Here is a 23,321-nt window from a genome sequence, read left to right as displayed (position 1 = left end):
GGAAAAGAGACACAGGAAAGCCCAGTCGTCAGGTGTTATCCCACCAGGACTTGTAAGAAAATTCTGAGCAACCATGTGTGTTTTCTCTCCTAACTTGTAGGTTATGTGAATTGTTCAGTTCCCAGGAGAGGGGAGGGTTATTTTCCCTGACAGCACCATTTCTAATGGTTATACAATCTCTGGAATATTCAAAAATTAAAATGGCATGAAAGTTGCCAGTCACTTAGACACCTAGGCCTTATTCAGAAACATACATATGCACAAATATGTGCTTAAACCATGCCTACGGACATTTGATGCACAAATCTGGGATTTATCACACTTTTCTTACCAAAATTTGTCTGCAGAGTACGAAAATATTTCAAACTTCCTCAGAAAAGTGTGTACATAGAAATGAAGGCCCGGTTGTCCTAAAAAACATCCCCTTTAAATTAAATACATAGAATATTAAAATTGCAATTATTAAGATAAACAAGTCTTTAATACATACATTTTCAAATATACCATTTAAGATTGTTAGTTTACATTAGAGTATATACAAATTTTCATATTGAAATGTAACAGTTTGGGATTTTGTTAAATTGTTTATTGGCCTATAGTTGATCTTTCAATCCCAACAATTTCTTGTGCCATCATATTATGCATCTGTAGCTCATTTTAGCTGATTAATTGGTAGCATGATGGTAAGTAAAAATGCCTTATTTAAAATATATACTGAAAAAAAGTTATGAAATAATTCACATTTCTTTATTTGTTTATCCAAATTTTTCTGAAGCAAATGACCACACACACACACACACACACACACACACACACACACACACACACACACAAACATACAGTGCATTTATTTTTTTGCAAAGAAATCCATCGACTGTTTCAGTAATGTTTTCTATTCCTGTCATTGTTTCCTTGACTGCATCCAGGAGAGCCAGCTGATTTTGTACAATCTCATCGGTTAGGATGCAGGCATTCTGACGAGACTCCAGAAAGGAGGCCTGGGAAGTAAAAGGTAATTTGGAGCTAGCAACTGTGAGTCAGAGGTCTTCTGTGCGTCAGCCTCCGCTCCTGCGTCGTCCATGCCAATAAATGATATTGTTTACCCTAATTAATTAACCGTTACAGCAGCAATGCTTTGTTCTGATTTAATTGTATTTGTTAGATACAAAAGACAAGAAATTGAAAATATCTTCTAAACAATTATGAAATAAAATAGCTCTGGGTGACGATCCTTGGTGGATGTCATCTCATCCCTCATTCCTTGAACAAACTCCACTTAATGATGAATGTCCAATAATAGCAGCAGCCTCTCATCCTGTCAGATCTCATGTTCCTTGTCCTTCTCCTGTTTCCTTCTTTTATTCTTGTCTGCGATCGTATTTTAGCATCAACTTTAATGTCGAATAATTTTTTTGTACTTCTGCCAGTGACCGAACCTCGGGGGAGACAGAATTCAGTGCTTCAGTTATTTCAGCCCAGACTTTTTTTTTTAAACATTGTCATGATGTAGAGAGCAGGTTGACCCAAAAATGCAGGTAAAATAACAGTGTCCTGTAATTAAGGCTAAAGTTCTTGACGAGAATTTCTCCGTTCAACTCATCGCTCTCTTCATGAGACACCAAACTGATTTGCTTATATGGAGAAATAGGCAGTATGCTAATAGCAGAGAGCGGACATGCGCCTGTTCATTTTAAATTATTCTGATTCACAAACATAGGCACGGTGGTGGGAAAAAAATTGGCTGGTGCACATGTGTCATGAAACTTATTTTAGTAAAAACATTTCTGCGCACATATTAGTGAATGCGGCACAAGATGCTACATTTTTGTGGAAGGCCTAGCATTGTTCAGCAACTCAATGAAGGATACAGGATTTGCAAATCTTGTGTTGAGTTGTCTTTGTCAAGTCTGGCTTTAGTTTTTTTCTCCCCCCAAACCAGTAAAAAAATAAATAAACCTGCACACAGTAGGTTAATTCACTTGGGGCCTGCACAGATGAGCAGATTAAACACAGTTAGTGTGGCTGACATTTTGGGCTGCACAGAATATGCATTAGAACATTTACTGGCATAGGAAGACTATGAAATGTTTTGTATGTTAACCAGACTCTTAGGTCTACAAGGATGCAAGGAAGCGTGGATGACCAGGCCTAACAACAATCATGATATTTTTGTCACAGAAATCCTATGTAAAATCCAAAACAAACAATGCATTAGTCTCTGGCTCTCATGCATTTGCAGGAACTAATTATCCTCATCTGGTGCTCTGTTGATTTTGTGTGTGTATGTCACTCAGTGCATGTGAGGTAATTTTAATAATTTATTGAAAGGCTTTGACATATAGACAAATTACTTGTTACTAGGGTGCATTAATTGTTGTTTCTTGTCTTGATGTGAGTTTGGTCGATAATCAAGAAATGCAACATACTTCAAGAGTTCAGTTTAAACCCTTTTTTTATATAAAGAGAGTTTTGGGAGCTAACTAGTGCCACTTAAGATGTGGGATGCTGTTGTCCTATTATTATTATCACCACTCAGTCAAAATAAAGTTTGAAGGGAGCATGTCTGTGAAGATATCTTCCTGCGGGTGTCAGGTGACTTAGAGAAAACAGAGCATGACACAGTAAAATTAGCATAAAACACAAAAAGTCTTCATATTTACTGTGAAGGATTATCAGGCATTGTGGAAACTGATTTCATAGTGAAGACCTATAAGAGTAGTAGTAGCAGTAAAGGATTTGCACTGCAGGAGGAAAAACAACCCATGCAGAACTAACTTTACATTACCACTGTGTTAAATACTAATATTTGTATCACACCATTAAAGCAGCGCTACCAACAAGTTTTTAACATCAGATTTATCCAAATCCATTCAGTAATTTCTAGATTAATCTTGTGTTGGATATACACAGAGTTACACCACTCTTCCTGGACTCCCTCTCTCCTCCTACACCCTTCCCCACTTTCACCCATCTCTCCTCTCACCCTAACTATCCAGGCAGATGTTTGCCAACTCTGAGTTTGGTACAGCTCACCCGAGCACCAGTAAAGAGAAAGACAGTTGCAAGGACTGAAACATACAATTATACAAACTAAAAGACTTTTGGTGGAACGTCTCACCTGAAGGGCTCTCTAGTCCACTAGCTGCTGTGTCCCCTCCTCCTCCAGTAGAGGCAGCGGTGGTTGTGCTGGTTGTTGTACTGACGCCATACATCTTACTGCCACTGTACTCTGTGCTGCTCTCATCATCCTGTACTGTGGTGGCTCCTGATTGGATGCCAGAGTCCGAGGCGTAGTATGTCTGCTGCCACTCAGCCACCTTCACCATACTGTCCGCCTCACTCACTGCAGAGAACAGCACAGGGCTGATGTCAAACACTGGTGATACGAGAACCACTACTACTGTCACTGCTGCAACTCACAATATGACTGATCAGAGTTTGTAGCATGCTGCCAGTCCTACCTCTACAACTACTACTGCTAATTATACTGGTAGTGCTCATACTGCACATCTGCATGTACTGCTTCTACTGAGTAGTAATACTACTGCTACAGCTAAATCTTAATCTACAATTTATATTTGTACTTGTAACTATTCTTACTGCGTCAGTACTGGTACTAATACTCTCACAGTCTGCACTACAACTGATTATTATATTACTTGTACTTATAATGCTGTTACTTATTTATATTTATATATTTTAATAATAAATACCTAAATTAACGAATTAGGGGGATTATTCTGACATTGATATTTCATTAACATATGTGTTCATGTTAAAGTAGGTAACAAATAATGCAACAGAGCACTCACTTTGCATGGACATCATCTCTGTCCACTGGTACCACTTCCTTCACAGACTTTTGACCTGTAGAAAGAGAGAGGAACCCTTAACTCTGCAAACAAGATGTGCTCAAGATTTAGTCCAATAATTTCTGGAGGATTAAGGCTCTGATCAGGGCATTCAGTTGATCTGTACTCATGTAAAGTATTTTAAGTCGATTTATGTTACTCATTTAAAGTTATTCTCATCTACGAGATCCTGTATGTATGTACTAAGCCTCATATGGGTCCAGAAGTACTTTACGATTGAGAAGTATGGGAATTCATATTGTATATTACAGCAAACATGTCCAGTCAGTATGTTCTGGTGTGTGATGTCAGTTGCCGTGTTACTACTGCAGTAATTAAGAAAATCAATCAAATGTCTGATAACAAAAAATTAATAATTAAGTCGTTTAGTGATCTTTGTGGTATTTTAAAGTGTTATTTTTGTCAGTAATCCCTGTACAGTAGCAGGGTGCATGTCTGTCTATAGTTATGAGGGCCAATTTTGGTTCAATATCATCATTGTGAGGACATTTTGCCTGGTCCTCACAAATCAGTCGACTGTTTGAGGGTAAAGACTTGTTTATGGTTAGGGTTAGAATTCAGTTAGGGTTAGGCATTTAGTTGTGATGGTTAAGGTTCAGTGTGCGTGTGTGCATATGTGTGTGTGTTTTATACATGTGTTAATTCATACAAGAGATAATACAACAAACATCCCACACAATTATCACTTAAAATTACTGAAATAACAGCTCTAACTCAGAATGTTATGTAATGGATAGGGCACCACTACACATACTAGGTATAAACTGGACAAGTTGTCATTCTAAGGGCTAACCTATAGAGACAACAACAAGCACTTCTGTGTGTGTCACGTGTGACTGCATGTCAGAATGAGAGTGAGAGAGAGGGGAAGAGACCGAGCGACGTCAGGAGGGGCCCAGTGAATAAATGAATGTGCATATGTGAAGAAAGATTTGATCCATTTAGGAGAGGAGTCAGTCATTATGTGGTGATCAGTGTTGATTGTGTGGTGGTGGTAGGAAACAGACTTAAGAAGCATAAAATACATTTGAACTGTATTGTGAAACCATATCACTCTACTACTCTGAGGTTCTCTCTATAACTCTACTGTCCTATTGATCAGTGTTTAACTACATTTAATAATATGTAACACTTCCTGCACAGAAGTTGCCTGATCCACACAGCTCGTTAAATGACATGGAATCCTGTAATGTCTCCCCTATTTTTACTGAGCATTGACTATGGGTGACTTATCGAGCGATTAAAATATGTGAGTGGAGAGTTCTGTAACAATAGGCATATATTTGGTAACTGTTAAAAAAATGTGCTAGTGTATAAAGATTTGTTATTTGTAAACAACTCTGGACAGTCAAGTCATCAGTTACACTCAGATCTGTCTCCCCAGTGGCTGTCTCTTGTGGCTCATATGACATTTAATTCACTTGACCTGCATGTGTTTCAGCCTACTGACCGAAGCACCCACTGTTTTCAACTGTTGTCAAGTTATTATTTGCTTCTCTGTGATCGAAACCAGCCTGAACTCATGTTCTAACCTTTATTTAAAATGTATTGAAATGACCCAGAGCTAGCTGACATGCATGGTTAGCAGGTTTATATTCTGTAAATGTTTTCACTTTACAAAGAGGTTTGCAGCATTAGAGTCTAACCTGAAGAAAGGCAATGGAATGTTAATTCTACTCAAGTATTCTGTTTAATACAATTAAAAAATCCAAAAAAGTTGGATTTGGCCAGAGTGTGGTCAATTTAACCCTGGCCCTCACCGTCACCTATTGTCAGATCCTATATGTTAAAGCCACAAAGTGCTTTTGCTCTATTTTGAACTATTATTCTTTCTACTGCTCTCCTTATCAGTCACACATCTGCCTGCCCACCTCTCCAGCCACACTCTGCACACCAGTAAGTCTCTACTTCAGCCAGTCCAGTCACCATCATTCACAATTTTACATTGGGACGTCTGGGGCTCAGGGAGTACAGCAGGTCGTCCTCTAACCACAGTGGTACTGAACCTCAAATTGCCCTTGATGATTGAGGCGTTCTCATAGAGGCAGTGCTGCACATAATGAATGACAAAAACTGTACTGTAAAGTACATTGAGTGGTCCTCAAGACAAGATTACAATGCACATCAATTGCACACTCTCGACACAGGGGCAATATGGGTTTCAGTTGCACAAGGACGACCCGCTCTACTTCCTGAGCCAAGGCTGCTTCAAATATCTATTGATACTTTGAAAACTGTCTTCTCTGGAGAAGAGGCCCCAGGAAAGGTCCAACTCTACAGCCATAATCCATTTCATTCCAAACATGATATTACCTTACACTAAATCTAGAAGGTTAAGCCCACTGTATATATTAATCAATCAATCAAATTTTATTTGTATAGCCCATATTCACAAATTACAATTCATCTCATAGGGCTTTAACAGGGTGTGACATCCTCTGTCCTTAACCCTCAGCAAGAGTAAGGAAAAACTACAAAAAACCCTTTTAATGCATATTTTTGAGGGATGTTGAACCTCATCAAAGGGTGTGGGGACCAATTCTTTGATGTGAAGGTCACGAAAACTAAAGAATACATTATAGATTACATGGCAAAGATGTAAAAATCATACAGACAAATGGAAACCTGGGACAGTGTTTGACTCACAACTCAAATTTGCTCAGAACACTGACTGTATTGTCAAGCTGGTACATCAAAGAAAGAATTTGGTGAGGAAGCTAAAATCTTTTGGTGTCTGCAAGAACATTTCATGCATTTTTATCTAACTATTATCGAGAGTCTTATTACATTTTCATATTGGTGCTGGTTCCATGGGTTGACTGTGAAAGACAAAACCTGTTTAAATTACATTGTCACGGTATGCTCCAAGATCACTGGTCTGTTCAGGGAATTTCTGTTTTGCGCTAATATGCACATGCACGAAAAACAAATCATTATGGAAATTCCTTTATTCTATCTGTCATGGGGCTACTAGTTGCTGATAGTAGTCAACCTGCAGACATCGAAGTCATCCCTTATAGCATGTGAACTGTCATCTTCCTGAAACTATTGTTCTCACCTGGCTCCTCCTAAACAGAGCGCTACTCACTGAAATATTGATGCAGATTCATTGATTGCTCCTGTTTTGTTTATTAGTTTTTCAGTAACTACTGTCCAACTGCATTGACAGATAAACCCCTGTCCGTATTCCCTCTCTGTATCTGAATATTTCAAATGGATCAGGAAAAATTTCTTTGCAACTCTAAATGTCGAACACAACCGAAATCTGATTAGCTGGTGTGGTTCACATTTCATCTCTGGAACTTCATGGGAAACTTTCATTATACATACACACCCAAGTATGGGGGGAGACAGAGTCCTATATATTCTAAAAAGCTCCCAGACAGAATTGAACCTGGGCAGTCACATGGGTCACATTTTTAACACTAGCGACTTAGAACATATGTGACTGCACTCTTAAGAAAAGTGTATCCTTTCCCCATTTATAGACACAGTATACACACTAAAGCTTATTAATGCAAACGATACAGATGGTGCTGTAGTACAAGCAAAAATGATTGATTTTAACAGCAGAATTCATACTCTAGATTTATGTTTGATCTCATGCAACATATTAATTTCTATCATGTATGTTTTCTAAATGTGTGCAATTCATTACAAATTCATCAGTGTCGACTCATAAACATTTATCATGATCAAATGTTTGGACATATTTGTAAATCCAGTGAGGGACACTGACTGCCAGGCAACCACAACTTCATTTAAATTGCTCCACTAGCAATGGTGAAGTATCCTAAGCCTCATCGCAGCTCCTAAAAAGTAATCTAGCTGCCTTTCCCTCTCACCATCTGTCTGGCCAACCATCAACCAGCACACTGTGGTGTTTTCCGTGAGGACATTGCAAATCACTTTCGACAGCATATTTATAGACAACACCAGGGCAACTTATCGAATCTCCATATCCTAAGATCCAGTCACAATAGGCAGGCTCCCTTGTCCAACCAGATTAAATGAATTAGTGCAGCAACAGTATTGCAGGTCGCCCACATATAAACACAGCCAGTTGTGGTCACTGGAACACACAGGTCAGAGGGACTGCTAAAGTAAACTGAGAGGTGTTTTTTTAATCTGTAAAATGTGATTTGTGTAGTAAAGGTTACCTCACTGGGTGTCTAGCTTTGCCAATACACAGACACACCTGCACTTCCTACAGATGTCTGCACCTAGCAATACAAACTGAGGTGATCAATTCATAGTCAGTATTTATATGATGCTGAAGCCTATGTTGTTTGGTTGCTTCTTCTTGGCATGTTGTTTAACTAAGGTACCTTGATGTTACCATACTGTGCAATTTCACTGGAGGTTGAAGTGAACCACAAGGAGGATGTGGCAAAGACAGGGTTTGCTTAGGTTGAAGACTCTCTGAACGTTATATGATACAAAGCAAATCAAGTCCTTATTTACTTTAAATGTCACACACTGTTGGTTTTAACACAATCTCTGTACCTTGACTACTACATCTGTCAGTATGGTACATGGATGTGTGCTACAGCTGTCAGTTGACTAGATTGGATGCAGTTCACGTATTTTGCACTAAATTGATGGAGTTACACTGTTAGTCCCTCTGAGGAATAGCACAGATAAGTGGTCATGCTAGAAAAGGTAGCAATACAGAGACATATGGCCAAACAGCACTTATTTGTCAGTATACAGCCTATCTGCTTAACAAATGATACCCTCATGTAAAAAAAGGTACCTACTCCAGGTTATCTAACCTACACCAGGTTCAATAATAGGAGGAGAAGGCTGATAATCAAATAGTCAAATAATATAATTTTCCCTATTTCCCTTCATATAGCTGTTAAACCTGTCTTCTCTGGAGAACAGATCACAGTAAAGGTTCAGCTTCACAGCCATAATCCATTTGATTCCACAAAAAAAGTTCACAAAACCTTCAATGTGGTGCTCCAAGCACCTTCCCTGTTTTCACCAGCCAGCACTGCAAGACAGTGGGCTGCTTGGCCTCTTGAGCAGCCAGTCAGTGAGGTGTACCTCCATATGTTTGTTGGAGTCCCTTACCAATTAAAACTGAACAGACTCTGTAGGATGTATGGGTAGTTTAAATGTCATGGAACGTTTTCTCACTGGATGTTGGAGCATTCCCCCATTTTAGTTTACAGTTTTTTTTGATTGCTTAAGCACGATTTTCAAAACGCTTTTTCAAAACAGGGCCTGGTGTTACACGTCAGATCCTTTGTCAAATGAAACACTCTTGTAAAAACTATACACTTACTTAGCAAAACCATATTTTGTTACGATATGAAACCCACAGAATATGACTTAATTCTGTTTTAGCCAGTTACACACTGCTGTGCTAACCTTAAACACTTTTAGAAATTCCAGTTCTCAGTGATTAGAGTACTGTAAGTGAAATACACAGAGAAGGGCAAATATACAATAAATTCACCAAACACTACACAAGACCAATACTGCAGACTCATGAAAATATAATTTATTTCTCTCCATATCCTCAAATCAGTCAACATGTCAACATGGAGAATCACAACAAAACATGTCCCAGTTTTCATGCTACTACAAGAGTGTGCATAAGACTGTAAGCTCAACACACAAGCAGAAAATTTCAGGATTTCACCGCATCCATCTGTAAGGTTACGTGTGCAGTAACCTTAAATTTACATTGTAAGGTTACTGCACACGTAACCTTACAATGTTAATGTACTGTATTCCAGACCTATGCTGAACTACACAATCTTGTCTTTCCCTGTATTTCTGAGAGTTTTACAGATGGATGAGGAAATCCTGCATGGATTCATATACATAGATGAGGCAGGGTTCAACCTGACAAAAGCAAGAAGGAGAGGCAGTGAAATACCATTGGCCACGGGGATATAATCAATGTCCCAGGGCAACGTGGGGGTAACATCACCCTTTGCGCTCCCACTACACAGAATGGGGTCCTCCTCCGTCACGCCAATATAGACCCTTACAACACACCACACATTCTCACATTTCTCGCAGTAAACCACATGCACCAGATGCAACACATTGTCATCTGGGTCAAAGGGTCATTCTGGCGCTCTGCTCTGGTCCAGAACAGGTTTCAACACCATCAGCTGTTTACAGTACTATACCTTCCACCATATGCTCCGTCTCTAAACCCAATCAAAGAGTTTTTCTCTGCATGGCGGTGGAGGGTTAAGAAATATTTCGGTCCCAGGCTCAGGTACCCCTCATTGAAACCTGTACTGGATACAGAATTTTCTGCTTGTCTGTTATTAGTCAAGCTTACAGTGTTATGCACACACCTGTAGTAGCATGAAAACTGGGACAGTTTTTGTTGTGATTCTCCATGTTGACTTGTTGACTGATTTGGGGATATGGAGAGAAATCAATTATATTTTCATGAGTCTACTGCATTGGTCTTGTGTAGTGTTATGGTTAATTTATTGTCTATATGCACTTTCTCTGTGTACTTCACTTACAGGACTTGATGAGAACTGGAATTGCTAAAAGTGTTTTAGGTTAGCAACAGCAGTGTTTTACTGGTCAAAACAGAATTAAGTCATATGAAGCGTGTGTGTTTCATATGGTAAAAAAATATTTCATTTCATTTTCATTTTGCAAAGGATCTGAGGTGTTCTGCTGATTGTGTGTGTGGTTGTGCTGATTGTTTGCAGTGTTTTGAAACACCGGGCCCTATTTTGAAAATCGTGCTTAAGCAATCAAAAAAAACTATTATAAGAGTGCCCTTGATTTACCTCAATCTGCCAGAGATGCTACTGGTGCTTTTCAGCATATTTATTAAATTAACCAGGTGAAAACATAACTTACAAACTCTTAAACTTAATGCTGCTGGCGACTAGCTTTACAACTCAGTATTTTTTCTGAATAACTAGTTTTAGTCAAAATATTTAATAGTAATTCTTTTGAAGGAGAAATTGTCCTCCTCCACCTAAAGTTGTTTGAAGTTATCTGATGTACCTCACTTAAAGACTAAATGTAGCTCTGAATCCAAATGGTGCATTCCCTAACGGATACATCGATCTTTGTGACAGTCAATGTTCTCTGGGATAGTGCAAAAATACTGAGAATATCTTTGTCTCAGTGCAATTTATTGGTCAGAAAACTACGTAACTTCTTCATATATACTGTATGTGAATTTATTCTTTATATCGATCCCTGTTTTTTTTTTATTTGTAGACTTTATATGCAAGGCATATAAAGTCTACAAATAAAAAAAAGCTGTATTTGCCAAAGCTGTTTGAATATACTGTTGCAGTGTTTGTACATCAAATGCAACACTCAAGATAGACATGCTAAATTTTTTTGTGATTGTATTATCTGTACTTTGTTACGACCCTGGGTGTCTATATGTGTTACTGTCTATATATGTTACTGTTCTGTTCCTCCTCCTAGTGTGTGAGCAGTCTTCTTGAGTGAGTGTGTGTGGGTGCCTGATTGCTAGCAGGTTGGACCTGCTGATTGGCGTGATCCGCCTGATTGATGCTCCAGGATTGGCCAGGGTGAAGAGAGGAGCCTACTTGAGCCACTGACTGACTGCAGTCTTCCTCTCTCTCCACCAATTCTCCCAGATCCAACTGGGACCAGTGTCTGAATTATTGCTGTGTCTCGTATGTATGAAAATAAAAGAACTGTGTGTGGTAGCCCTGTAGGAGGGAGAAGCCATTTTCTTTTACCCTTTGTTTCTCCTGTGTTTGAAAAAGAAGAGTTAGGTAAGCTTTTGTCTTTTTGTTAACAAATTTTGGTTTGTAGAGGGAAGGTAGGGAAATAGATTGTTTTGTTTGTTGTTTTGGCCTGTTCTCCCTCTGAAGTGTAAATAAAGCTACCAGTAAACTAAAATACCTTGTGACACTGGCCTGCTTGGGAGTGGGAGAATGGGAGACGCACCACATGTTATGTCTCTGGGTTCCCCTAGACCAGGGGCGTAACAACTTTCAAAAGAATTAGCAAATAATACATTTACAGATAAAAAAAAAGGCATTAGACTGTAAAACTCTACAACTATTGTTTCTAGCTTATGCAATGCCGCGCTCAAACGTTCATGGCCGAAATAATAGCCTTTTACCAGGAACAAACCTTTGACCGTCAAGGGGCGGCGACTGGCCGGCCTTTTTGATTTTGCATCTGAAGAGAAAGCTGGGCTAAGAATCTTCAACATTTTTAATTTGAAAAAAAATTAAGAACACAGCAAATTCTGTAGTGTTGTTTTTTCATTGTTAATTATTTTTAAGTTTGTGGGTGTTGATTTTGGAGTTGTTTTAACACCTGTAGTGATCAAAAAGCTCTGCGGGCGTTGTCAATCAAGCGAGTTAAATGTTAACACCTGTGACTAAGTTAGATTCACTTCAGGTGTAGTTGATCACCACATCCGGTTTGGACGCGTGCGCCTTTTTCATTTACGTCGGTTGGTGACAGGAGAAGACGGCAAAGAACGTTTGTGGATTTTACGGCTTAAACAAGGTAAGATTCCGAATATATTTACTTCTACATGATGGTAATCGCTGTATGAAGACGTGATAACGTACTTTGGGGTGTGAAGCAACTGAATTGTCTTTGACGCTGGTTGAGGCAAGTGTCTCAAAGTTATTGAGTGGCAACTTATTTATCTGGCCAAATATCAAGTGTTAAGCTAAAAATAAATGAAATTAAATTTACTAAGGTGACCTGAAGTGGATTATTATTATTAAATAATTTTAGTCAAATGGTGAGTGTTTTGTCAAATTTAAAACTGCGCAACAATGTGTGGGGGGGGGTCGTAGTTTAATCTCCGTTTAATCAGGCACGGACATCACCCGTTTATCATTCACACAAACACACAACTACACACTATCCCTGATATAGGCCTACGTGTTCACACTCACTAAAAATACACCGTTTGAGTCAGGCAAGGCAAGGCACGTGCAACAGACAGAAGTGATGGATTCACGGCTCTTTGAAGGGAGTCGGAGCTTATGGCTCTGTTCCTTTCCAAGAGCCCTTAAGTTATTTTTTACAATCTAAAGATGATAAGTAGCCACGAATGCCTACTCATGTGGCTATTTAAGATAAGATGTTAAATGAACGACTCTCAAATAAATCGGTTCCCCTCGTTCAGAAAGAGCTGTTCAAAAAAATCGGGTCGTTCGTGAACGTCACATCACGAGCAGGATGCAGAAAGCAGCGGACATCTCGCCGCCTGCTCCATGTTGGACGTTAGACACATTACATTCATAAGAGACTTGGTTTGTTTGTTTTGCTTCAGTGCTGTTTGTTGCATCACTTTCCTACAGAGACCACATTGGTTCCATCTGGTGTTGGTAATGACCAAAAGTTAAAAAGTAGAGCTATTCAACATTTATATTCACAAATGCAAATCACTTACTGCACCTTAAGATAAGCATCATTTATCTTTTTTTTAAATCTGTTTTCATGATTATCTTCCTACAGTCAAATACAAGTTTGGGCTTCCTGATGCTACTGAACTTGATGCTTTTGATGAAACCAACACAGTAGTTGAGGAAGACATCTTTTCTGAACTGATAGAGGCCAGTCCGGATATATGCCTGTCAGTGCGTGACAGAATTCCTGATGCTGGTAGGTACATTTCTGTTATCCATAAATCGCTAAAAAAATAGATATTGGTTAAGTCACCATCAGTGAAAAGTGAGGAGTAACTTACTTTTGATATTCATTAGAACATAATCATCATTTAGAATTGGCCAAATCAATCGGGTATGAAAAAAAACATCTGGCATAAGTCTATGATTATACTATTTTATTTCATAATAGCTGTGTTTAATAGGGTTAAGTGTAATCCTTTATAATCTAACTGTATTCTTTACTCCATCTTATATTTGAAAAAGTGTGTGTAGTAATCTTTTGTAACCTGATTCTGGTCACATAAAATCATAAAAGCACGATTTTCAAAACAGGGCCCGTGTTTTCAAAACACTACACACAATTAGCACAACTACACACCCAATTAGCAAAACACTACAGATCCTTTGCAAAATTAAACACTTTGGTAAAAACTATACACTTCTTTTTAAAAACCACACTTTGTTACCATATGAAACACACACGTTTCACATTACTATACTCTGTTTGCACGAGTTACACTGTGTTGTGATAAACCTAAAACACTTTTAGCACTTCTACTTCCCTATGATTAGAGTAGGCTACTATCAACAAAGTACAAATATAATGTAAATTCACCAAACACTACACAATACCAATGTTGCAGACTGAAGAAACTCATTTATTTCTCAACACGCCCAAAATGTTGACAGAGATTCATAATACTGTAATCAAACGTCACTTTACGTATTGTAAGTTCAAAAAAAAAAGACATTTTCTCTTCGCCTAGCTGGATCTGGCCAGAGAATTTCATCAACATCGCAGGCAATGTTGTCATTAGCAAGACACCTTGGAAAGAAACGTCTTGAAAGAAGAATCCATCCTTGCATTGCTGCTACCTCCATCTGGTCACAGGCCTCCTCCATGGCTTGGATGAGGGCTACCTCAGCCTGGAGACGGAGATCATATACCTTCCACGGCTATGCCGAGAAAAACTCTTTGAGCACCTTCTTGTCTTCCTCGTCCTCGTCCTCCTCCTCCTCGTCTTACTCTTTCTCTGAATCTTTCCATTGTGCTTGAAGAACGATGAACTCACCTGCTGCTTTTTATAGTGATTATACACCTGATTGGTGTGTCTACAGTAAACGAGTGTTTGCACACCTGATGACTGTGTTGAACCAATTGGTTGGACGACTCTGCCATAAAGATTGTCATTAGGATGCAAAATTACATCAAATGAGTGAAAAGGCTCTGTCTTGCAGTCGAAATGAATTCAGTCAATAGGGTACTACACATGAATTAGAAAATGGCAAACCTACTTTAAAGTGATTGTCCTTTTAATACTGTTACCACATTTTTTGTAAAATCAATTAAGACTTTTGTCATGATGTTTTGTAAATATCTTAACAGGAGCACTTCTATGATGCGGAGAAAGGCACTGGATATTTAGCATGGCGCCTTAAGACTATATCCAGGAATACGGTAAAAAGACCAGCCAAGACAGCTACAGTGGCTCAAGAACAAGGACCAAAGCGGCGAAGATTGGCAGCCACTTTGCCTGAGCAGCTTGGTGGAGATGCCTGCAGAGAAGCCATATCATTTCTCACTCACTCTCAGGATGAAGCAAGTGTGTTTCAGAAGATGAAGATGACCTTTGAATATCGCCAAGACCTAGTGCATGACCCAGAGAGAACAACAGATGTCTTTAAAACATTTCCACGGTTTTTAGATGTCAAAGGAATGGTGAGTTGTCCATTTCATTTATTTACACTGTTTTGTTGCTTGAATGTACAATACTCTGACCTTTTTGAATTTTGTGTATTTATATGCATGAATGATCAACAGCTGAATCAAGACTTCCTTCTGCTGTTTGGAGCTGAAACAGCCTCCAAGATGCTTGAGAAGTGGGACACAACTTTCAGGTCCTAGGTTATCAATGAGGCCAAACACCTGACTCAGTCAATTGAGCAGAGCCAATTTCTAAAAGCTGCTGAGAAACTGACAGACAGATGACACCAGTAAGCTACTAAACATGATTGATTTTTATTCCTAACAGCAAGTGCTCGTTACTTTGTGCATTGTAACTTAATACTAATGGCTTGTTTCACCTTATTTTCCTCTTGATAGCCTGGGACAGTGACATGGCTTCTCTGCTGTTGCTCCTCCATGTCCTGCCACCCACAGCTGAACAAAATGTTGCACTTTCACAAGGTATGCATGTCTTTTTTTTATCCAATTAACCAGTATTTTATATGTATAAACGCAATTTGAAATTACTTGGAAAGGCATAGTCAAACAAAAGGACTAAACTTCACGTTGGCTGCAATTCCTCAACAGCAAGGACTTCTTTGAGACACACACACACACACACACACACACACACAGTGTTTGCCATGGCTTGTTTAACAACTCAACTTTTCTGGTGTACAGACCCAAGTGAGCAGGCGAAAACTTGACAGTGATGTTGTATCTTTCTGTTTTCAGTCATGCTGCAGCTTGGATGAACACCTTCGGAGAAGAGATGACAACCATACATCCTTGCTGTTGGTCGAAACAGGAACAGGATTGACACTTTCTACATTGTTGTGGACAAACAGCTCATCCCCTGCCAATCCACTAGCTCGTTGGATGCATTTGATGAACTGTTTAAATCCCACTACGTGTTCAACCTGTCGTGCGATGAGTACCTGGGCCAGGTCTTCACCTTCGTTCAAACAACAGTCTACAATATCGATGTAGCAACAACATATGAGTCTCCCAGAGTTTGTGAGTTTCGTGCTAAAGTCTTCAACTAAAGTACTTAAATGTTTAAGTGTTTCATTTGTCAAGCTGTGCATGTTCCCTGCCAGTCCTTGATTTCTCATCTAAAACTTGATCAGTTTTTATCCTAGCACCAGGTTTAAGTTAGTTTGTGCACAAGATCGTTGTAGGCGTCAGTTTTCAACATATTCAGGTTTCAAAAAACATTTAATTAGTTCTCATGAGAACGATTCTTGTCAAAGTGGAGATGCAGCAAGGCCAGAGTCATTTCAAACTAATTTCCACATGCTCCAAGATACCTCAGAAGTTGCTGGAACAAGTGTCATGCAGAACCTAGAGCCTGAGTGTTTGGATGGATCAGGTCAAAGAAACCAAGAAAATACAGAAAATATTTGTACATCAATTATTGCTAGCAGCAAGTACTGTCTGCTGTGCCTAAAGATAATCCTGAAAACCCATTTATTTACTTAAGTACTGAAAGTAAAAGAGTTATTTCAACAAAAAATGGGGTGTTGTGGAGCCAGTCGAAAGAGTTCTAGGAATTCGATTTGATACAAGGCGAAATAAGGTACTTATGATCAAGTCCCAGTGAAAATTTAATTTGTTTACATACCAATTTTGGAAACAATAAAATTCATGTGCCGAAATGAGGATATTTGTAAACTGCTTGGGGAACCTTGTATATCAAGACCTGACAGATACAAAGACTTTTGTGATGGAAGTTATTCTAAGACACATCCATCGTTCTCTAAACACCCGAATTCTTTACAAATCCATTTGTTTTATGACGACTTTGAGACTGCTAACCCACTAGGTTCAAAACGTGGTGTTCACAAAATAGGTACTCTGTATTTTTTCCTCAGAAATCTTCCACCAAAGTTTAACTCTGCATTGATGAATATTCATTTGGTAGCATTGTTTCACACTGAAGATTTGAAAAAATATAGCTTTAATCCTGTTCTAGAGCCACTGATTAATGACGTCAAAACACTTGAGAGTTATGGCCTTGATTTGCCATTTTCTGCTGAAAAAGTCCATGGCACTGTATGTCAGATAACTGGGGACAACTTAGGGATGCACGCAATTCTGGGATTTACAGAATCTTTCAGTGGACATTATTTGTTGTTTATGTTTGATAGAAAAAGAGAATGGCCAGAATGTTTACAATGAGGATGACCCAAGATAATCTTGCGTGGAAAGGAACTTTTTGAAATGCACTGCAATGAGTTTTAGTCAGACCCACAGAAGTTATCTGTGTTTGGTTTAAAAAATAACTCTATTCTTAACAGCCTACAGTTATTTCATGTTTGTCATAATTTTTCTTTGGACATTATGCATGACATTCTTGAAGATGTGGCTCAGTATGAGCTGAAGTTACTGTTGGAATATCTCTCAGAAAATGTTTTGTCGAAACCTGATCTGATGTCATGGGAGACAATTCAAAATGAATTGAGTATGGACCAATGATATCTATTTATGTGGACAATGAGGACTATGGCGATGTGTTGGCTCGAGCTTTGCATGGTGAGTCTGTATCACAAGATAACCATGCAACTAACTGGGTTACAATCAGTGGGACAGAGTACAGGGCAGGACTAATAATTTGCAGTGAGATTGAACATGAAATGCCTGTTTTGCAGAATAGAAAAAATAATTGTTGACAGTGTTATCTCCTTCCTTGTAAACAAGCTTGTGTCTCACCATTTCAATGAACATTTTCATGCTTACAAAGTATTTGAAAGTAATGACAAAGATATTGTTAAAGCAGATAGTCTTGTGATTTATAAGCCCTTCGACTTACCAAGTGCTTATGGTGGATATGAGAGCCAAATGTGCCATTATTTTCTCTGTAAATGTTAAAGTTGTGCCTGATCTTATTGTGCTAATTCCTATGGTGCTGGGAAGTTATTTATTTTTGAATTAAAAAAAAAAAAAAAAGATAATGTTTGATTTTATTACTTCATCACTTGCTGGTCAACACATTTGAACTAATGATGCAACTGTAAAGAGTGTGTTGTGTATGTGTTAACTTCCTGTAGCCTTGCAGGTGACTACAAGAATTCAGGTTTGGTGACTTGTATGTTAGGGTAGTAAACGTAGAATGCACTTTTATTGTATTGTAAAACAATGAATGTTACACATTAGTGAAATGAAATAACCCGATTTTAGTGTTAAAAATACACTTTAATGTGTCATAAAATAACATGTATGTTAACAATTAACACTCACAGTGAAAGGGAATAACACAATTTAGAGTTAAAGGTGCACTTATGTGGTGTCATAAAATAACACCTAGGGTGTCAAATATTTATCACTATCAAAGAGTTAAAATATTAAGACTTTTCAAAGTGTAATTTTAACTCAGAATCTGTGAGGATTATATACACTCAGAAAAAGCGTTAAATTTAACACTGAGTTGAATTAACACTCCCGATTTTGCTGTGAAAGGAGAGAGAAGAAAGAAAATAGAACAGTAGATTTACTCTCAGCTACTCCACCATGCTGCTGTCCTGCCTCCTTAAAATTCTGAATACAACTTAAATGTATGTTAACAGAGTGTCAAACTTCAGACATAAGACAGACACAATAATCACCCCTTCTTTTCTTTAACAAATCAATTTTCTTTCATCTTTCTCTTTATAGCCCTTTCTCCCATTAACTCTCCCTTCCCCACTGCAACAAGAGGAAAACATAAGATGTGCATCGCCACACTATCATCAGAACACATTAGCACATTTTCATAAATAGATTGTCTATCAGCAGACCAAATAATAATAATATATATGTAACGGTGTAAATATGTTGTTTGTTAAATCCTGTTCAATGTGGGACAGCAGTCACTGTTTTTATGTATTTCTTTTATTTTGCCGTGTCTTTTATTTTGAAAACCTATCGCGGGAGCTTCTGGGAGATTAAGTCTGGCGCACTTTGTTTTTACCGCAGAAGCAGGTGCTCGCGCTATCGGTAGGTTGTCTTTCTTTCGTGTTAGTGTTTTAGTTAGTTTATGGTTAGTGTATGAAACCTGTAAAGTAATATGCAACTTTCTTTTGTAGATGACTGGCTGTTTGTCCCATATATGTTGCAGGTATGTTGTAAATGTAAATTGTCTACCACTATACGACCACGTGTTACGCAGAAGCAGGTGCTCGCGCTATCGATGACTGGCTGTTTGTCCCATATATGTTGCAGATGTTCCTGGTTGCAGAATAAAGTTACACTGCTTCCATTAAACCTGACTCCAGTGAAGTACATAGAAATAGCAGCAGAGCAAAACAGAGACCGTCACATATATACAGATGAATTGAAATTTATTGATATTCATTCATACTCCATCATGACTCCTCTTGCTGACTTTTCTCTCCCACTGTCTTTCTCCCACTGACACACAGACACCAATAGCTGACGTCTCTGACCCACTACAGTTTAAACATTGCGCTTCTCAGTGACCTTACGTCACTTTGTTTGCTGCCCCTAAATCTTTCTTCAAAGAAGCATGCATTCATTCATTTATTCAGCACTGTCGCTACCGGCCCGGGACCGTTACAGGCCCGGGACCGTGGCTCTGAGAGAGTTCCGTCGCTACCAGAAATCTACGGAGCTGCTGATCCGCAAGCTGCCCTCTCAGCGCCTGGTGAGAGAAGACCGACCTGCGCTCCCAGAGCTCCGCTGTCATGACTCTGCAGGAGGCCAGCGAGGCTGATGCCGGGTTCACACCGGACGCTGAGGCGCCGGGCAGCGCTAATATCACCCGTTGACCCAGTAGTATAAAAGCATATGGTCACTTGTTGCTCCAACATTAACTGCAACAGCGTCCTAATTTAATGTCATCCATATTCAAGAACTTCTCCGCTGTTTGCTCCGTTCAGTGTCGGGTGTCGAGGGTAAATTACGTACTCTCCACTCAAGCCAATTGGGAGCCCCCCCCTCTCTTTTTATCTTTATGACTGTTTGTAGTGGATGGGCAGAGGGGGGCATTTAATAATGTGATTGGTAAAATTGGTAAAATTAAAACTCCAGGACAACAGAAGGGGAATACAAACTATGGGATGCATACTTTATCATTTATATCATATAAAATATGTCATCAATATCGTTTAAAATCATTTTTCAGTGTGTTTACTGGCGCGATACGCTCGCGTCAAGCGCAAACAAAAATAGACTCGACGCCGAAACAATCGCTGCCTCCGGTGGGACCCGCACAGAGCTGGGAGTGGATGGGAGCCGGACATCAAGCTGGCCCGCCGCATCGGCGGAGAGAGAGTTTAAACTGCTGCTGCTCCACTGACAATAACAACGTCGCAATCCTACACTTAAAAAATGCAATACAAACCGGAAGTATTCCAAGTATTCAGAATATGTTACTCAGATTAGTTAATGTAATGGAATACGTTACAGATTACATTTTTAGGCATGTATTCTGTATTCTGTAACGAAATACGTTTTGAAAGTATCCTTCCCAACACTGAATATAGCCTATAGGCATATAAACGTCGGTTCGTCTTTCTTTCTTTGATTCTTTAATTGTAAGCCTTTTCTCACGCTTCTGCTCCTTTTTCAATAATTCTCTACATCGTGTAGGTCCAGGCCAAACGAAAAGGAGAGCATTTTAAGACGTCTGTTGATTTAGAACTTTTTATTTAATTATTTCTGTATCTGCCGACGATGATTGATACACCGGTGGCCATGACTGATCAAAGCGAAACACAAGATGGTCTATCTGTTCAAACAGTCATTTTTTGCCACAACTCAACTTAATCCGAAACACTAGCTAAATTGCCAAACACAAGAAAACCAAGCACAACACATGGGGATTTATTTCCAATGCTTGGCCAACGCATGGATTTTTTTTTAAATGCCGCGTCAACTTATCCATTCAAACATGAGAAAGACGCAAGGCATGGTTCACAAACAAAAGGTTACAAAAATCCCAGCTGATTGGTGAAGTTATGCAAATCATATCAGTGTTAACCCCCCCCCCCCCCCCCCCCCTATTTTTTTTTCTCTTCGGATCTGCATCGATCTAATTTTTAGCCTTTTTAGCCCTCAGATTTCACAGATTTCACAAGTCTTGTGTAATTCATATTGATATGATTATACATTTTTTGTGTATAAGCTTCCCCTTACTAAAAGTACGTCTAAACCAAAGTCATTTACAAATATGTGAATTCAGGATATTTTTTGAAGGGAGACAAATAAATGTTATGGGATTAAAGGAAATATAAACGCAACAGTGTCTCTTCCATATCATTGAGGTGAATTGCTGTCAGACAGGAAGAAAAGATGGAGGGAGACAGTGCTCTTACAAGACATGAAATCTGGACAGATTGTGGGGAGCAAGAAAATATCATACTGTAAGAAGGATGCATAAAAGGAGCACCAAAAACATATGAAGTGATGGAAGGCAAGACTGATCTAATAAATGATGACGAGAAGGACAGATAGAAATATAAAGGAGGTAAGAGCCTGAAAGAGGGACAATGGAAAAGACAGGAAGCATCATGCCTGTTCAAGATCTTTGGTAACTGGATACTATCTTATTTTATTTGAAAGCATTGGCCTATTATTTTTCATATGTAATCATGGTAATTTATTATCTTAACTTAAAGAAGATACAGGATTACCAGTTTCAACGTATTCACAGACAGCCACAGTTGTAGTATTGAGTGAGCTAATTAGGAGATGGTTTGTGTGCTTGCATATATGAGTGATAATAAGTGTGTATCAGTGCATATAGAATTGACAGCCAATCTGACTTCAGAGCATCTGTAGTAGGAACTATCATCACCCACATCAATAAGAATGACAACATCCAAACACAACTCCTGCAGCTAAAAACCTCAAGGCATTTTTTCTCACTAAATAACTTTGATGTTCAGGGAAAAAGCATCTAAATTCAGCAATGAAGACGGTTTATGGATTAACTCATTAACATTGAGGCACAGGAGAGGGGCTGCTCAAGTCCCTGAAAGGTTATGGATATTTGCTGTGCAGGCTCTTAAAAAGCAGGCCTGCAAGCAAAATGTTAATCCTGAGGGTTTTGCTGATAAAAGCCATGGCGGTCACTCAGATCAAAGTTGTTTATTATTTCCGATAAAAATTGGAACTAAAGTTTTACCTTGATTACAATTATGAACAATTATTATATGCCCCCCCCAAAAACACATACATATACACACACAATAGATTGTGATCAGACTCCCCAATATATGTATTACTTGTTTTCAGGGATTTGCCCCAAAGCGGGTTTTCGTTGCAAATAAACAGTAAAGTCCAAAGTATTACACAATTATCATAGTAAAAGTAGTTCAACTACATTATCGCATATCACTTGTTTTCAGAATATCTTGCAGCCCGAGCCGGAACTCTTGAATACAATTGTGTTTTTATACATTCTTTCCTGTATATGTTATATAAGGGATGCTCTGGTTCAGGACGTAAAGCAAGCCAGCCCCTAATGGGAAGGGTTCTGGTTCAATTCACATGTCGAAATGTCCTTAGCCAGAATGGCCATGATGGCTGTGCTGTAAGTGTGTGAATGGGATGTGAGTGTAAAAGAAAGTGCTAGGTATAGAAAACGTTGTATGAATGTGTGTGAATCAATGTAAAGCGTGATGTGCAGCGCTTTGAGTTGTCCTTTTAAGACTAAAAAAGTGTCATATAAAATGCAGTCCATCTACCATTAATGTGTGAAGCATTGAAATTATGTAAAACATCATATAACAGGTAGCCCCAGATCTCACCTCAGATTTTATAACTTCTCAAGTTCAGATAACAGGACAGTGTAAGCAGTTCAAACATGAACAGAACAGCTTCATCATGATCAACCAAACAAGACACAAAATGGAACATTAGGTTTAACTGAATTCGAACAGTATCAAGAAATTACGTTGGCTTGAGCATCACACTATGTCAAACCAAGGAGGACCTCAAACCCAATGTGGCATTCTCAGAGCTGACAACCTTACGGAGTCAACACTTATTCAATTACAATTTTTACTTTTCCTTACGTATCTTAAGATATTATTATGATACATAATATCTACATTTTGAGAGAGCTATCTCTATGTATGATGTTAAAATCACACGATGCAA

The 23,321-nt window shown here is 38.7% G+C and overlaps 1 protein-coding gene and 1 pseudogene across 1 annotated transcript in view; one reads left to right on the top strand and one right to left on the bottom strand.

Moving 5' to 3' along the window:
- LOC133970350 (junction plakoglobin-like) overlaps positions 1-23,321 on the bottom strand; it is a 115,414-nt gene that overhangs the window by 49,201 nt on the left and 42,892 nt on the right. Inside the window, exons 2-3 of the mRNA XM_062407133.1 lie at positions 3,813-3,867; positions 3,119-3,343 (exon numbers count right to left, since the gene is read on the bottom strand). Of these exons, the coding sequence (XP_062263117.1) occupies positions 3,119-3,343; positions 3,813-3,828 (241 nt within the window). The 5' untranslated portion in view covers positions 3,829-3,867. The remainder of the gene's footprint in view (positions 1-3,118; positions 3,344-3,812; positions 3,868-23,321) is intronic.
- LOC133971026 (uncharacterized) lies at positions 14,737-16,264 on the top strand (annotated as a pseudogene).

The sequence above is a fragment of the Platichthys flesus genome, chromosome 16 (genome assembly GCF_949316205.1).
Source record: "Platichthys flesus chromosome 16, fPlaFle2.1, whole genome shotgun sequence".
Classification (NCBI taxonomy): domain Eukaryota; kingdom Metazoa; phylum Chordata; class Actinopteri; order Pleuronectiformes; family Pleuronectidae; genus Platichthys; species Platichthys flesus.
Note: the sequence above shows the minus strand (reverse complement) of the source record. Positions and strands in the feature narration are given on the sequence as shown.